Source organism: Notolepis coatsorum (assembly GCF_963971535.1).
Source record: "Notolepis coatsorum genome assembly, chromosome: 12".
NCBI lineage: Eukaryota > Metazoa > Chordata > Actinopteri > Aulopiformes > Paralepididae > Notolepis > Notolepis coatsorum.
Window position 1 is genome coordinate 44,820,111 of NC_140176.1, and position 18,312 is coordinate 44,838,422.

At 43.7% G+C, this 18,312-nt stretch overlaps 1 protein-coding gene across 1 annotated transcript in view; it reads left to right on the plus strand.

The window, feature by feature from the left end:
- Positions 1-437: 437 nt before the first annotated feature.
- nphp3 (nephronophthisis 3) overlaps positions 438-18,312 on the plus strand; it is a 47,619-nt gene continuing 29,744 nt past the window's right edge. The window contains exons 1-6 of the mRNA XM_084325997.1: positions 438-483; positions 1,428-1,821; positions 3,983-4,108; positions 14,360-14,510; positions 15,130-15,282; positions 18,046-18,179. Of these exons, the coding sequence (XP_084182123.1) occupies positions 1,498-1,821; positions 3,983-4,108; positions 14,360-14,510; positions 15,130-15,282; positions 18,046-18,179 (888 nt within the window). The 5' untranslated portion in view covers positions 438-483; positions 1,428-1,497. The remainder of the gene's footprint in view (positions 484-1,427; positions 1,822-3,982; positions 4,109-14,359; positions 14,511-15,129; positions 15,283-18,045; positions 18,180-18,312) is intronic.

The following is an 18,312-nucleotide window of genomic DNA, read 5'->3' on the forward strand; positions in this document are numbered from 1 at the left end:
GAATAACAGTGGAGGAAGTGAAACCTACATTTATAACTATTTATAATCACTTGGACCACTGGCTCTTTTTCTGGGGACCCCTTTGGAATCACTGAATGGTTTGTACTGCTATATCAATATTAGTGGCACACATACAAAACACGTTTATGTTTTACTTTTCGTGTTGTATGCCTCTTTGAAGGTGTTTGTCTTGGTTATTTCTGTCTTTATTATCTTCTTGTTTTCATTTCATAGATGAGTATTACAGTAGGTGTAAATAGTAAATAGTAGGTGAGAGTGTAGGCTCCTTTGGGCTTCCCCTCGCTCACATGCACGATATACTTAGCTGTGTTTTGGGTTAAAAAGGGGGCAGTGTTTGGTTCTTGGGACATCTTGGGAATGTCAATTTCCACTCTTTTGACCTTTGCGAGTATCCGTAAGGTCGCCCTGTTACCAAGGCAGCCAAGAGGAAGCTGAGGTTGAAGAAGGGACCGGAGTCAGACCGTCAGTGCTGTTTTTCTTATCTTCATTATTTGTCTTCGTGTCTTTTAGATGAAGACACGCGATTGAAAAAATAATGTTCTCTCAAACATGTTACGATCAGACAATACGTTGGCATGGGCTAACTACGTCTTTAACTTGTTGCTCAGCAAGCATCCGCGTCAAACGTTAGCTAAAAAAGTTAGCTCAGCATCACTGTAAGTTATCTGTTGAGGAATTAAGAAAAACAACTGAACTGTTCACCTTGTTGCAGATAACGCTACGGTCGGACAACTGGAAGTAGCAAACTGTGGCAGTTCAGCTGCATTTGTACGTAACTGCTAGCTGAATTAGTTAGGCTGAGTTAATGTTACTAGTATAAGTATAAGTTGTTAATAATCTTTGCTCGCTAACTTAAAGGTGTTGTAAAAGTCGTGGTATTTATTTAGTTAAAATAAGTGTCAAACAGCTCTACATTCCGACAGTAACATGGTTCTTCCAGTCCTTCCTCTCTGCAGTAAACACAAAATACATTCTCTGCTATCCTTTCTCAATTTATCCAATCAGGAGCTAGAGAACCCTAGATTTTTTTTTTTTTTTTTTTTTTTTTTTTTTTTTATAACTTCTTTCAATTCATCTTACCAAGCCAAATTTGTTTACTGCACTGGTAGATAATTTAACTTTTTTCATGCACATATAAAACTTTGATTAACTTTTTTTTAAGCACGTTCTCTCTCCTGATTGAATAAAGTGGGAACGGGAAGGATACCAGAAAATTTATTTTATGAGCGGAGAGACTGGGAGACCCATGTTAGTGTTACTGACCAAAAACGTTATACCAGTGATGGATGGCTATCAGAATGTAGAGCTATTATTTACCACTTACTTACAGCATCTTTTAAGTTGATAAGTAGCAGCAGCGTGGCCAGTATCATAGGCTCATCATCATCCTCATCTGTCATCCTCAGCACCAGGAGAATGGCCACCCACACCCAGGAGGGCTGAGTGCAGAGTTCGGAAGCTGAGGTCAGAGTCGCCATGGGCACGGCATCCTCCCTGGTCAGCCCGGGGGAGGTGATCGAGGATGCATACGGGGGCGAGGGTGGGGAGGCGTGCGAAATCCCCGTGGAGGTCAAACCCAAGGCCAGGCTCCTGCGCAGCTCCTTCCGCCGAGGGCCCCGGGTGATCGGGGCCAGTTTCAAATCCACCGGCTCCGTGGACCTGGAGTACGCTGCCGAGTACGAGAGGCTCCGCAAGGAATACGAGATCTTTCGGGTCAGCAAGAACAATGAGATCGCCGCCATGCAGAAGAAGGAGGCCAAGTTGGACGGGGAGAACAAGAGGCTGAGAGCCGAGCTGCAGGTGACAATAATAATAATAATAATAATAATAATAATAATAATAATAATAATAATAATAATAATAATAATAATAATAATAATGCACTTTATTTATATAGCCCCTTTCATACAAGAATTGCAGCCCAAAGTGCTTCACAACAGTAACGTAGACATAAAATAGACATAGGCATAAAATGAGCATACAATTGGCATAAATATAGACAGGCATAAAATGAGCAGAGAATTGACAGCGTAATATTTGCAATCAGGGAGCGAAATTAACTTTTTGACTCACCGGCCAGTGGCGGGTAGATGGGAAGAATCTTCCCGCCAAGCATATTTCTTACCTGCCAACTTTTTTTTGATAAAAAAATTAATATTATTTTATATATATATATATATATATATATTTTTTTTAATAAAATATATATATTATATAATCATACTTGTGATTGTGTTATCTGCAAGACATCGCCACCTCGCTGTCTGCAAACAGCTCCACTGTCTGTGTGTATACTCGAGTGGCCTCCAGCTCCAGCAAGGATTCTCCGGCGCTGCAGCTGGACCCTAAACGCTACATTCAGCATGCAAAAGGATTCTCCTGAGCTACAGCTGGACCCTATTCAGCAGCGATGTAAGCCAGGGACTCGAATACGCATGTTGTTGTAGGACATTGATGTCAGGAGCTTTCTGTAGCTACTGCTGGATGGCGTTGGGACAACGCCTCAGTGAACTATTTAGTTTACTGCGACATTTCGTAGTGACTAGTGAGCTACCTAGCCAACGGAGGTATTATGCACTGGACTATTGCTGGAGCATAAAATGTCGGGAGCTATCCATAGCTAGCCGGCTGGATAACGTTACACAATGCCTCATGTATTAAACTAAGTGAATAGTTGACTGGGTCATTTTGTAACGGTAGCTAACGTTATCGCCACCACGCAACAAGTCAAAATGCTCGCTATCTGCAAACAGCTCCACTGTCTGTGTGTATACTCGAGTAGCCTCCAGCTCCAGCAAGGATTCTCCGGCGCTGCAGCTGGACCCTACTGGAGCTAACGTGTACTAGGTAGCTACCTATCCAACGGAGGTATTATGCACTACTAGACTTGCTGGAGCATTTGTTAGTAGCTAGCTGGCTAGATAACGGACAATGCCTCAGTATTAAACTAAAAGTGAATAGTTGACTGGGTCATTTTGTAACGGTAGCTAACGTTAGAGCAGTCAGCAGACTGCCCGGCCCGACTCTAGCCTCTCTGTTTACATGGGGTTGGGAGGGGCTGGAGGAGGGAGGAGCAGCGCGTTGCATGTCTGTGTGCTTGAGACAGCGAGTGAGAACTCCGCTAAGAATTGGATCATGTTATTCGATCGGTTTTCACATGACTATTTCGTTGGCCGCCACCTGGCGGACAGACCTCTCAGTCCCACCCGCCAAAGGTAAAATCTGCCCGCAAATGGCGCTTGGCGGGCTTTAATTTCGCTCCCTGTTTGCAATGCATAAAGTTCAGACATAAAATGAGTATAAGATAAGGTGATGATGACTAGAAAATATTTACCATGCGAAGAGATCCGATACAGTAGAAATCAAAGCATGACAGCGACTTGATTTTCAGCGTTTTTGTCACACTAGCGGTCATAATAGAGGGTATGTTTAGAGAGATGTTTAGAATGCTCATTTGTCCTCCCATGTTGGAAGAAACAACCGTTGCTATGTGTAAAAAAAACAATGGTTGCTATGTGTTGATATATGGAAAATATATATATTTTTTTATTTATAAATTTGATGTCTTGTTACTGGATCTTGTAATATAAAGTCACAGTGGAACAGTAATATCATGCTTGTCCAGTGTTTCACCTACTCTACCACCGCCTAAAATCTAGGCATTTTTAAAGTGGTTACCAGAGGTAGCCATGTTGGAAGAAAGCGGTTCAGGTGGTAGAGCGTCCTTCTGGTAATCTGAAGGTTCCCGGTTCGATTCCGGCTCCTCCCGGGCAGCATGTCAAAGTGTCCTTGAGCAAGACGCTTAACCCCCTAACTGCTCCCGATGAGCAGGTTGGCGGCACCTTGCATCGTCGCCTCCTCCGTCGGAATGTGAGCAGTCATTTACCATTTCCATTTCCAAGAGAACTACTACACATACATCCTGTGCAAGGCCTCTGTTCTCTCTTCTATGTGATGGCAGGCTCTTCAGAAGACCTACCAGAAGATCCTCAGAGAGAAGGAGAGCGCCCTGGAGGCCAAGTACCAAGCCATGGAGAGAGCCGCCACATTCGAGCACGACAGGGACAAAGTCAAGAGACAGTTCAAGGTAAAGATCACAACACAGCGGAGTACCTCAGACGAAGAACCATATAAGTCTGTTTTAAGTTTTCAGAGGAACAACGTTCAAACTGTATTATCTAAATATGATAAGAGTGTTGTGTTCACTCATGTAGTTAAAGACAGTAGAGGCTGAGTACTTTATTATCTAAAGATGGTAAGTTAGAGTGTTGTGTTCACTCATGGTTAAAGACAGTCGAGGTTGAGTCGTTTCTTGTGATATATCACATTCACACTCCAAGTGATTTAGATTAGATCACAATCACAACTGCAAAAAAGTGGATCGTCCAAAATGTTTTCTAAGGGACTTATATGGTTCTTCAGTGCAATGATTTAGTTGATAGTCATGGCAGCGACTAGACACAGTGGCCACCACTTTTAATGGAAGTCCATAATAGAGGATGGCACTGCAGTCTGCAAGGAACCCGAGGCACTCAGATTGTAATGTTAATCAAAAATCCTTTAATCAAACATGGGATAACCGACATGTTTAGACTCAGAAGAGCCTTCGTCTTACCCGGATGAAGACTCTTCTGAGTTGAAACGTGTTGGTTTATCCATGTTTGATTAAAGGATTTCTTAATCAACTTACATTCAGAGTGCCTCGGATTATTCCTTGCAGACTGCCAACCTCTAGATTAGATTCGATTCAATGTATTGTCATCATACAGCACAAGTACAGTACAACGAAGAGACATTTGGCATCCAACCAGAGTGCAAATGTAACAGTAAAGTGCAGTAGTAATATACAATGTACAGGTGTTTAAACTGGGTATAAAATATATAAATTAGTAGTACTATTAGTTACACTATTAGTAATAGTGCTAATCAGATGTATGTTGTATTAATATGATGAGATGTAAAAAGGATTATATGCAGGTAAGTACAGACATATGTTGATATATATATATATATATATATATATATATATATATATATATATATATATATATATATATGGTATATACAGCACTTGACAAGACAAGACAAGACAAGAGAGACAAGTCAAGTCAAGTTTTCCTTTATTAATCCCCTTGGGGAAATTGTGTCATAGCAGCATGGGGTGGGGGGTACAGGTAGGATAGGTAGTAATAATAATAGAACACACACACAGATCAGTGTGCAAGTAGTAATGATAGTTGTGATAACAGTAGTAGTAGTGAACAGTAGTGAGTGGCAGGATTTAATCAGACCATAGTAATAGTGATGATGGTATACTATACATGGTCCAAACCATAGTAGCACACTGTGCCAGAGTGTGTTCTGCACAGTGTTCATTATTAAGAGTCAGAGTCAGGTAGTCCTAACAGTTCTCAAGTTCACCAGCCGTTAGTTCTCCAGCAATCGGCAACAGTTGTGGAGCCTGATGGCTACTGGCACGAAGCACCGGCAGTGGCGGTTTATGGTGTGCTTTGGTGTCGTGGGGGGGGGATAAGTCTATGGCTGAACATGCTCCTCATCCCGGCTATCTCCTCATAAAGGGGGTGGGAGGGGTTCTCCAGGATAGCATCCAGCTTTTCCCCCCGTCCTCGTCCTCCCCTTGGCCACCACCTCTAGTTTGACCAGCTCTTTCGACCCGCTCGACAGCCCCTGTATCTAACCCTATACTAACTGTCCTATCCTTGAAGAGCACCTGGTCTTCTGTTTCAACATCGCCGTCATTATATTTTCTGGTTACAAAAAACAGTTTGATCTCTGCTGACAAACATTTATTTTCACTATATGCAGGATGTCACATAAGGATGTGGTTTATCACCTCTGCACCCAACTCCTGAAGCGGTATAGTTTGTACCAGTGAATAACGTCCCCAGGGCACTGGCAGCCTGTGGCTTAGAGCACATCTCACACTGTAACCACACAGAAACCCCCCATCGCTCTGTGAGTGAGTAATTTTTTTGCTGAACCGTTCACACCTCTGTCTTGGGAGGGACATCATAGGTATTTATATTCACTTTTACATATCACAGACCTGGTTCAGTCGTGCATTTCCGAAGTACAAATTTAATAAAATGTTCATTTCAGACCTTCATTTAAACTCGAAAGGCAACAGAGGTTTCCCTCTGTATTGTTATTAAGATTTGTATTCTAATTAGTGTATATATTTGACCACATCATGCACAGTTGTACAGCCCTGGCCTATTTTTATTTCATAATTATATTATATTCTGTTGTGTTTCTATTTTAGCTTAGTTTATATTCCTTTTTGAGGGGGCGGAGCTGAGCGATCATGGAGTAGACGTGTTTTCACATGAGCTCCCTTCTACCGTGCTGAATATACGTTTCTCCCCATTAGTCTTTATTTTATTTTTATTTGTTTTTTATCTGTTTGCTAGGTCGTCGTGTTTAGTATACATTCATCAACTTTTTTCGACTTTCTACGATGGCGGGGGTGGAAACCAGAGCCATGAAAGAATTAGGCACGACACCGACACCGCCGAGCATGGCCGTACCGTCTCCCGCTGTCGGGGAGTTAAGCGAAGCTGTGCTCTTGGTCATGACCAAGCTACACGCAGACTCTGAGACACGCATCGCTGAAGCACAGAAGAAAGTACACGCAGACTCTGAGGCACGCATCGCTGAAGCACAGAAGCAAGTGCTGGCGGATTTCTGTATCAGCCTCCGTCGTGAGATATCAGAAGAAATACGGCTGGCGGTAGTCCCGCTGACAGACAAGATGGAGACGATTCACGCTGCCTCATCGGCTAATGCTAATGAACTAGCCATGCTAACGACGGAGGTATCATCACAGTGTGAGAAGATGGCGGGTCTTGAATCCGCCCTGCTGGCTAGGCAGGCTGAAGTCAACAAACTACAGTCGGCGATGGAGGAGATGCAGTCCCGGGATAGACGCCACAACGTCAGGATTGTTGGAGTACCGGAGACCAGCGGTGAAGGCCGTCTCTCTGAGACCATGCCCGAACTGCTGCAGAAGATACTAGGGACGGACGTCCTCCCCTCGCCTCCTATCTGTGAGTCGGCCTATAGAGCGGGCAGGTTTTCTCCCGGCGTGAACAAAGAACCGAGGCCCATCATAGTCAAGCTGAACAGACTCCAACAGAGAGAAATCATCATGCGGTCGGCTCGTACCAGAAGGGGTACTCTGAGGTTTGGCGATCACAAAGTGGCCATTTTCGAGGACTTTACACCGGAGGTTCAAGCTCAGAGAGCCGAGTACAAGGTGGTCCTGACTAAGCTATGGAGACTAGGCCTGAGGCCCACGTTATTCGCTCCCGCGAAACTATCTGTGTTGGAGAAGGTCGGTGGTCAGCGTTTGTTTTGGTCGTTGGCTAAAGCGAAGGAATATCTCGCGAAGACACCCGAGTCTGTTGCTTGATATCTATGGAGGGTGAGTGACTTGGCGGTTTGGGCCTATATACATTGATTAGGTCGACTATTCACAAACACTTGCTGTCATGCCCAGACATGCTAACTGTCCTCTGCCCATCCAACTAGCGGGGCTTCCCAATGACTTCTGTTACTTGCTAAAGCTGACCTCATGGTCGTACTTGTGTATCGCCCCTTTGGAAGCTAACGAGCTAGCTGAACAATGTACATAGTAGGCTAACGTGCTATCCGGATTCGTCACTAGCTTACGCGCTAGCCTCGGGCTAGCCAGCGGGCTTCGACTATGGTCTGCGCTGAGACATTCGTTAATGGTTACGTATTTTGGTTGCTGTTGCTGTTCAAAGGGACATTGGTTTGCACAGTTCAAGAGTGACCGAGTCCCTAACTAACTTCTGGTATGCTTTTTATTTTTATATCCAGGTTGTTTTGAGCTTTGGTGATCCAAAGTAGATGCCAAGGTCGGTTGAATATGCATAAACAATATTTGATAACAGGTTGGGTCGGGTATGGCTTGCACTTAATGGCTATATGGTTATATGGCTTGCACTCTAGCCATTACCCTCTCTTCCTTTTTTTTTTTTCTTTCCTATTGTCGCTGTTTTTATGTCATCTATATGCGCGATTTAAATGTGATCCGGTTCTACCTTGGACTAACTACTGACTCGCCTTAATTTTGTTTTGAATTTTCCGTGAGGCACTTATGCTATAACGTTGATACATTAATATGCAGACTCCAGGGTAGATGGTTACAGGTTGATGCTGAGTAATTATATAATAATTAGTGTCGCTGTTTTAAGGGCAATTGAATGAGCAATTAACCTGTGACCCGAGCCTGCCTTGGACTATCGGCTGGGATGCTTTAATTTAATTTTGTATTGAATTTTCCTATATGTTTTAATGGCATTTGAATGAGCAATTTAAATGTGATCCGGTTCTACCTTGGACTAACTACTGACTCGCCTTAATTTTGTTTTGAATTTTCCGTGAGGCACTTATGCTATAACGTTGATACATTAATATGCAGACTCCAGGGTAGATGGTTACAGGTTGATGCTGAGTAATTATATATTAATGGCTAATTTTTCCATTATAGCTGTCATGTTAGGGCCAAGGCTCACGTTGGCTCTCGACCGAATATACATAAAATATGTGATAACAGGCTGGCTTAGGTTTAGCTTTGCTTGCACTTTAGCCATAACCCTCTTTTTCCTTTTTCTATTATTGTCGCTGTTTTAATGGCATTTGAATGAGCAATTTAACTGTGATTCGATCCTACCTTAGACTAACTGCTGATATGCTTTGATTTTGTTTTGAATTTTCCTTTTTCCATTTATACTATAATGTTGCAACATTAATATGCAGACTACGAGGTAGTTGGTCACAGGGTTGATGCTGAGTAATTATATAATAATGGCTAATTTTTCCATTATAGCTGTCATGTTAGGGCCAAGGTTCATGTTGGCTCTCGAACGAATATACATAAATATGTGATAACAGGCTGGATCAAGTTTAACTTTGCTTGCACTTTAGCCATAACCCTCTTTTTCCTTTTCCTATTATTGTCGATTCTTACATAGGTTATGTCATGTCAGCCGTTGTGCCTGATCAGAGGGACTGCTTCAGGGGTGCACTTTAACCATAACCCCTTTTTTCCCTTTCTTATTTTTGTCATTGTTTAATTGACATTGTTCACACAATTTTGCACAATTAACCTGTGACCCGATCCTGCCTTAGACTATCGGCTGGGATGCTTTAATTTAATTTTGTTTTGAATTTTCCTGTACCCATTTGGGCCATAACATTGCGACGTTGAAGCGCAGATTCGGAAATAGATGGTTGCAGGTTGATGTGGAGTTATTATTTAATAATGGCTATTTTTACCATTATGGTTGTCTTATGTTAGGGCCAGTGCTCAGGTGGTTTTCGACCGATATCTTTATTGAATTTAATTTTTATTATTATTTGTGTTTATTGGACTAGTGGGGGTTTACTCAGGGGTTTAACTAGAGGGGGGTGGGAGTGGGAAGCGTCTTATTGATCCATGTCTCTAGTGGGAAGTGATAGGAAGATGACCATCCTCAGTGGGTGGGGCATAGGGTGGGGATTGGAGAGTGGGTATAGAGGAACTTATAGTAGGACGGGTGGGTTAGGGTTTAGAGTAGAAGGGGGGGGGGCTGTAGCTGGGGTGGTATTTTTATGTGTTCTATGTACTGTTGTCTTATATATGTGTAAGTGTTCCTCCTCTGAACTCCTGGGATTGACCGTCCGGGCCCGCCGGGATCGGCACCTCTGTACTCAGCCTGGCTGCACGGGTATGTTCTCTACGCACTTATACAAGCTCGACCATGGCTAAATTGAATATTTTAATTTGGAACGCAGGAGGGCTTAACGCCCCACACAAGCGTGCCAGTGTCCTTTGGCTATTGAAGAGGAGAAATATTGACCTTGCTCTCCTTAGTGAGACGCATTTAATGGTAGGTGACGTGTCAAGACTGGCAAATCGGCAATATCACGTTATCTCCGCATCCTCAGCCGATGATAAGACGAAAGGAGTAGTCATAGTTACAAGACGTAACCTTGATATCAAAATCTTGGATGTATGGTCGGACACGGAGGGAAGGATTACTATAGCAAAAGTTGAATTCTTGCATAGGAAGATGGCTATAATAGCATTGTATGCTCCTAACACATTTGATTCAGCGTTCTATAATACAATCACGAAGAATATGTTGGAACTTAATGGATACGCTCTCATTGTGGGTGGCGATTTTAATGCGTGCTGGGATGCGGAGATGGATAGGTCTGGGCCCTCTGAAACGAGCGACCAGAAACGGGCCTCTAAGGCCCTCAGGATGTGGGCCAAAGACACGGGGCTCTCAGACCTCTGGCGCTTATGCAACCCCACCCTCAGAGATTACTCTCACCTGTCAGCCAGACACAAAAGCTTTTCTCGAATTGACTATGCATTCGCGTCCCCTAATATGTTTGATAGTCTCGATGTCTCATTGGTTCCCTTGGCTCTCTCAGACCACAAGGGGATTTTCCTTACGGCAACCTTTGGCAGGCTCTCCGCAAGAGCTCCCAGATGGCGTTTTAATTCGACCTTGCTAAAGAACGATGACTTCTGTTCTGAGTTCAGGAGTAAACTAGCAGAATTTTTGCAGATCAACGTTGGCACAGTAGAAGACCCTAGGGTCCTGTGGAACGCATTGAAAGGATTCATCAGGGGTCATGTCACACTATTTGCCTCCAATTTGCGAAAATCCCGGTCAAAAAAGCTAGAAGGACTGGAATCATTATATGCGGACCTATACGCATCCTTGCAAACTGACTATAATGAACGACTAAACACACAACGTAAGATAGTCAAAAAAGAAATAAACTCCATACTTAAACAACAGTCTGAGTTTTTGATACATAGGACAAGACAAAATTACTATTTTCACGGCTCCAGACCTAGCCATCTATTGGCAATGAAAATACGCTCAAATGATCATTTCTCAGATATCCCCTCGATTAGGACGAGCCAGGGTGCAGTCACTACTGATTCGAAAAAGATCAATGACACTTTTAAAGAGTTTTACTCACAGTTATATAGCTCAGAGGGTAATCTGGATGACTCTAGATTTGAATCGTTCATCGGCGGGCTTGAGATACCCCACATTTCTGAGGAAGAGGCCAAGGAACTGGGGAGACCGATTACTCTCGTAGAATTGAGGGAGACTATTGTTGAAATGCAGAGGGGTAAGGCGCCAGGCTGGGATGGTATTCCACCCGAAGTGTATTTAGCTTTCTGGGACCAACTGGGTCCATTGATGCTCGATATGATCAATTACGCTATCGAACAAGGGGAGTTCTCAAGAGATGTCAATATGGCGTTGATTTCTTTACTTCTCAAAAAGGACAAAGATCCCAATGATTGTGGTAGCTATAGACCCTTGAGTCTTCTCGGGGCCGATTTAAAGGTGTTTGCCAAGGTGCTGGCCCGTCGCCTGCAGAGATTTATGCCTGTATTGGTACACTGCGATCAAACTGGTTTTATCCCGGGGCGTCTGGCTGCAGATAATCTTAGGAGGCTGTTGCATGTAATCGATAACAGTAAAGACAATACAACTCCATCCACAGTTCTGTCTTTGGATGCCATGAAGGCGTTTGACAGACTTGAGTGGTCATACCTGTGGAAGGTACTTGAGGTCATGGGTCTTGGAAAGAGTTTTATTCATATGATTAAAGTCCTGTATGCCTCGCCGTCTGCGATGATACTGACAGGCAAAAACTGTTCCACACTCTTTCCAGTCTCCAGATCTTCTAGACAGGGTTGCCCTCTGAGCCCGGGACTGTTCGCGCTTTCCCTCGAACCTTTGGCCCAATTTATTAGGCAATCGGAGGACATCGTCCCCATAATGGTCAACAATACTCCACACAAAATTGCTCTCTATGCGGATGACCTGCTGATTTTCATGGACGACCCCTCCCGGTCGGCCACAAAATTATTGAGGATAATCGACGACTTTGGTAAATTGTCAGGTTTTAAGATTAACTGGAACAAATCAGCCTGCCTACCTCTTAATGAACTGGCCAAGGCGGTACGACTACCAGCTGATATCCCCATAGTAGAACATTTTAAATACCTGGGCATAGAGATATTCCCCACGCTGAACCAAACTACTAAGTACAACTTCACGGGTACTTATGATAAAATACGCCAGGATCTAGACAGGTGGTCGTCCCTTCCTAACTCCTTACAAGCCCGGGCTTCCATAATCAAAATGAACATCCTGCCTAGGATAAATTTTATTAGCTCAATGCTCCCCCTGCCCCCTCCAATAGACCACTGGCGCAAGGTACAATCGATGGTATCTAAGTTTGTCTGGAATAACAAACGCCCGAGAATCAAAAGGGCTACTACTCAACGTAGGAAACAAGATGGGGGCCTCGCAATCCCTGATTTTAAACTTTATTTCTGGTCCTTTTCACTGAGACCTCTGATGTGCTGGCTAGACCCTGTAGAGGCTGTATCGTGGCGCTCCTTAGAAGCGGCGGCGGTGTCTCCGCTAAGATTGCAGGATGTAGTGTACTCCACTGTCTCTATTGCGAAATGCCGGCTGAGGTATGGACCGATCATAACTCACGTGATCCAAACGTGGCGTAATGTACAGAGGTCGTGTGGGGTTAAATGCCCTTGGCACCTGGACTCTCCAATTTTTAATAACCAGCAATTACTTGTTGGACACAAGCCGGTTAATATTCCTCAATGGCAAAGGAGGGGAGTGCATACTCTGGAGGATATTTACGATAAGAACGGCCTCCGTGCGTTTCAGGACTTAAGAGAATTTTATGATCTTCCCGGCGAGTCCTTCTTTCTTTACCTTCAACTAAGGTCAGCACTGAGGGCGCATGGCGTACCGTGGGCTCAAGCCTTGCACCCACACCCCTTCCTCAGGCTCATAGTGGACAGGACGACATCCAGAGGGTTTGTCTCCGACTTTTATACGCTCTTAATTCAATCCACGTATAAAAATTTATCATTGGATACAATCTGGCGTGTGGATATCCCGGAGTTGGACCCCGAGTTTGACTGGGATGATGTTTGGGCAAATGTGGCATTATCTTCCCGCAACCCCAATCACCAGCAAATTAATTTTAATTATATTCATAGGACCTATCTTACACCTAGGAAGCTATTTGCTATGGGACTGATAACCGACTCTCGGTGCACTTTGTGCTCTCAAAAGGCCACTGGCACTTATATGCATATGTATTGGGATTGCCCACCAGTGGCCCGCTTCTGGAGGTCAATAACGGACAAACTTTCAGATCTGTGTGGCTTAACTATCCCATTCTCAGCTGTTACGCTACTCCTGAACGATATAACGACACTACCCGCGTCCGTACAACTGAAAAGGGTTGTCCTAGCGGGCGTCACAGCAGCGAAGAAGCTAATAGCAATGAGATGGAAGGAGCCTGAGAAGCTTACAATGATTAACTGGTCCCTAACTCTATTGGATGTGATTTATCTTGAGATATCCACAGCCCGGGTGATTGGGGTGGGACAGGCTGGAATTGACCTGTGGTTCGCAGCAGCTGAGAAGGTAAAGACCGCAGTGTGCGGCTGAGCGGGGTTGGGGTGCGTGTTCGGGTGAGTCCGGCGGTCTCTTGGGAGGGGGAGGAGGAAGTGTTTTTGTCTGTCTTGTCCCTTGTCTTGTCATCTTGAGTTTAGCTGGGGATATTATGGGGGGGCAGCTATTTAACTAGTTCTTCACTGTTTGGCCACTTTTACACGGTCTCTGTGAGTCTATGGAACACCTACAGGTTTTTGTTTTTTCATGAAGGTTCATTGCTCTGGTTTCAGGTCGTGTTCCCCCAAAAAATGGTCCTTGTGGTGGGTTGGAGATGTACGTTTTATTAATATGGGGTCACACGGCCGGGAATCGGGACTGAACACTGGGAAAGACCATTTATTAGATAGTACCCCTTGGAATTAATTTAGTAGGTTGAACTCTGGTTTCTTTTCTTTTGTCTGTATAATTGTTAGTCATTATTATTATTGTTTTTGTTATTTTCTTGTGAAGTTCTATGTATTGTGATTGTGGTTAATGTGTTGTCTTGTCTCGTGAGAATGTCAATAAAAAAATTTGATCAAAAAAAAAAGTTTATATTCCTTTTTTTATATTTTTTTTATTCCACCTTGTTATCTTATTATCTGTCCGTTATTGTCTGTCCGTTAATGTCGCACAGAAAACGACCAAATCAAATTCCTTGTATGTGAAAACTACTACCCTTTTAAATATCAGAAATAAGTATAAAATCATATACAATCTGGAGATTTATATATATAAAAATATTAAAAAAAAAAAGATTTATATATATATGCGTATCTACTGTCTCTGGGCAGATCTTCAGGGAGACGAAGGAGAAGGAGATCCAGGATCTGCTGCGAGCCAAGAGGGACCTGGAGGCCAAGATGCAGCAGCTGCAGGCCCAGGGCATCCAGGTGTACGACCCCGACGACTCAGACAACGATGACAACAGGACCACCGTCACCGGTGAGACCACCACACACACACACACACACACACACACACACACACACACACACACACACACACACACACACACACACACACACACACACACACACACACACACACACACACACACACACACACACACACACACACACAGTCCCCAATGTCTAGCTCCCATGAATATATAGGGCAATATTCTAATACGTATCGTCTATCCGTGTTATCATATTGTGGGATGTTTTTATATTGTTAATCATGATCCACTATTAAGTAAGTCTAAATGAACGACTAATGAAATAATTCAGTCAGATTTCTCATGGAATGATTTCCGAGATGTTTTCGAACGTTGGTTGACATCATATCATCATAATGGTAACTTGTTTTTATCCAAAGCGCTTCACAACTTATGCCTCACATTCACACACCGACCGCGGAGGCAACCATGCAAGGTGCCAACCTGCTCATCAGGAGCAGTTAGGGGTTAAGTGTCTTGCTCAAGGAAACTTTGACTTTGGGACCCATTGTAACCGTCCCAAGACTCAGTCGTGTGTCCCGAACCACTGCACTACAATACCAAATGTATCTTTTGTTCAATTCTGACATGGAAGGCTCTGTGTTGTTTTTTTATTGTGTCCAGCTGCTGGGAACCAGTGTGATTACTGGAGTGGTGGCGTGCTGGGGAGTGAGCCCTCTATGGGCAGCATGATGCAACTGCAGCAGACCTTCAGAGGACCAGAGTTTGCACACAGTCTGATAGATGTGGAGGGTCCGTTCGCTAACGTGAGCCGAGGTAAGAACACCGTGTTTGAGTCAGAAGTCTTCAGGAAAGCAGGAAGCCCCCGATGTAAGAAAGCCTGGAGCCCGAATGAATCGTAGGCTAGTTAGGCTCTTATTTTGGTCTTTTTTTACAAAGCAATGTACAGTAGTAGAAAATGTATAAAAGAAAGAAAATTGCCGAAAAGGTGTAGGCTGAAGCAGAGGCTTATAATTGCCTACCCTTTTTACATTACATTATTTACAAAAAAACAAACAAAAAAACATAATTCAGTACATAATTTTGCAAAAACAAAAGGTTACAAAAGTTTCATATTTTTGTGTACAAAACGTATAGACCTTTATTTATTTGTTTTTTATATATATATATTTTTTTTTGTCACTATATTTGAATAACTTCTTAAATGTATCTATCGAACTACACATTTTTACTTCTTTGTCAGTTATTCCATAGTTTTACCCCTTTAACACATTCTGTGCCGCACTGTTTGGTTAATTTACCTTTAGAATGCCAGTCTTTCTAGTCGTTTCCTTGGTCGTTGCACTATGTTTGCGAAGCTGTGTTTGTGTTCTGTATTATAAGTTAGCTGTAGAGACACGGTGTGGCCCATTTCGACAAACATTACTTGTAGTCCAGCATGGGAATAATAGTTTGTTTCCACACGCTGTAGTTTGTAGTTTATTACACGCTGAACATTGCGCATTTCCAAGATAATACAGTATTTTTTCATAGATTGCGAGATAAAACACGTTATGTGCAATAAGCCCAAACCGTTCTGGCTGATCCCCTGAAACCCTGAATACTCCCATATCAAAGGTATATGACTTGTATATGTATCATCACAAAACCATCAAGGGGGGGGGGGGGGGGGGGGGGTCGTTTTAACTCAAAACTGTGATCGCGTTTGCCGAGCATGTTTTTCGTCCGTTGAAACGCAGAACTGTGATCGTTAGAAAAACACGTTAGAATGTACCTTACCTTAGCCAGAAGGTATTCCAAAAGAATAATTTCAAGTGATCGTATCGCCATCACGATTACCAGTGTATATGTCTATACACGTTTCGATGGTCAAATATGCTCATGCAACGGAATCCCGAGGCGAGGACTGTGAATCTCTGTCCCAGGGGAAGGAGGGGCCACTCGCGAGGAGAAACTGAGTGAAGCTGACTATCAGCCCAGAGCCCCATGCAGTTCAGACACGGGACGATACTGCCACCTGGTGATGGTCGATCAGAATGCAGTTCCAAATGGTCGGGACGTGCCTAAATGATGCAGATCGCTCTGGGCAACTGTGTAGAGCGGGGATCAAAGTAAAAAGATCAAACGATCCAAAAAAACGTATTTATATGTTTATGGCACTCAACGATTGGCGCCCAGAAACGTAAAAACACGTTTATGGCACACAATGTGTTAACAGATATACATAGACTTTTTATATCTGTCCTTGCCTTTGCGATATTGAAGACACAAGTTCCCCTAAGTTTATACCGGCTCGCTCTAGTTTGGAACAACTCCTGTATGCAACTTGGAAGTGAGTGGTTACAGTATGTACAGTATGTGGTTATGTACCATGATTGTGCAACTCGATGCCGCTGCGCATGTTGGTGGATCCAGGGCTTTCCCCAGGACCTTCAAACAAGATGGTGCCGAGTCTCAACTAGGGTGTGGTCCGAAGGGGTCTGTCCCCCCCCCCCCCCCCCCCCCCCCCCCCCCCCCCCAGTCCAGCAGGCAAAATAATTTGCAATAAAGAAAGCCATTTGCTGTCATTTCCTGCAACTTAAAAACATTATTTCAATAAAATAGCAAACAAAAGTTCCAAATTATTTATTTAAGTACAGTGTATAAGGTATAAGCTGGCCCCAAGCTTTCACTGCATAAATAAACACATGGTGGCGCTGGTGCGTTGTCGTAGTGGCGCTGCACCCTATACTGTTGTTTAGGGAACTCCCCGGGAACTTCAGGAAGTGGTTGGACGTCTTTACTCCCTTTTGAAAACCCATAGCGCTGAGCGTCCCGGACTAAAGCAAGGCTCAGTAGAGCCGAGGACATTCAAGAAGTTAAATGGGACTCATTTGACACCAAAGACCTACATCGATTATCTAGGAGGCTGTTCATTGGAGGGTCACTTAAGTGGTGAGATAATGGTGCTTAAAGTCTTAAGTCTTAAGGTTAATGCTTGCACCACATTCTTAGCCTGGAAGGTCAATTTAATTGATGCAGACACACTGAAGACGTTTGCGTCCTCACTTGCACAGCGCCACTTCGACTATGCAAAAGATTTGAAAATGGACATATTGATCCCCCTCGCTACTTTTAAGGACTCTTATCGCAGAGTCTCACACACACACCTGCAACTGTCACCCAGCCTTTTAACTGTAAAGGTTCTTAATTAACCTGCCTGGTTAAATAAAGGTTAAATAAAATAAAATGGAAAACATTTCTAATGTATGCATGACTGTTGGCTGTGCACTTGTTATTGATTGTCGAAATAAACTAAACTAAACGAGACTTCCTTTAATGTGTGTGTGTGTGTGTGTGTGTGTGTGTGTGTGTGTGTGTGTGTGTGTGTGTGTGTGTGTGTGTGTGTGTGTGTGTGTGTGTGTGTGTGTGTGTGTGTGTGTGTGTGTGTGTGTGTGTGTGTGTGTGTGTGTGTGTGTGTGTGTGTGTGTGTGTGTGTGTGTGTGTGTGTGTGTGTGTGTGTGTGTGTGTGTGTGTGTGTGTGTGTGTGTGTGTGTGTGTGTGTGTGTGTGTGTGTGTGTGTGTGTGTGTGTGTGTTAGATGACTGGGACGCTGCGGTGGCCAGTCTGCTGCAGGTGTCTCCTCACGTGTCTCAGGCGTTGTGGAGCAACACGGTCCGCTGCTACCTGATGTTTACCCAGGAGACCAGGCCAGAGCTGGACATCTTCATACAGGTTGGTTACAGCAGCAACAGAAGGAAGAGACATTGAAAATCTGAGAGTTCTGTTTAAAATGAAGAAAAAAAGGCATGTGGTCTTTGATAACCGGGTGGAAACATGATTAGAGCTGTAGTTTCACAAGCGATCA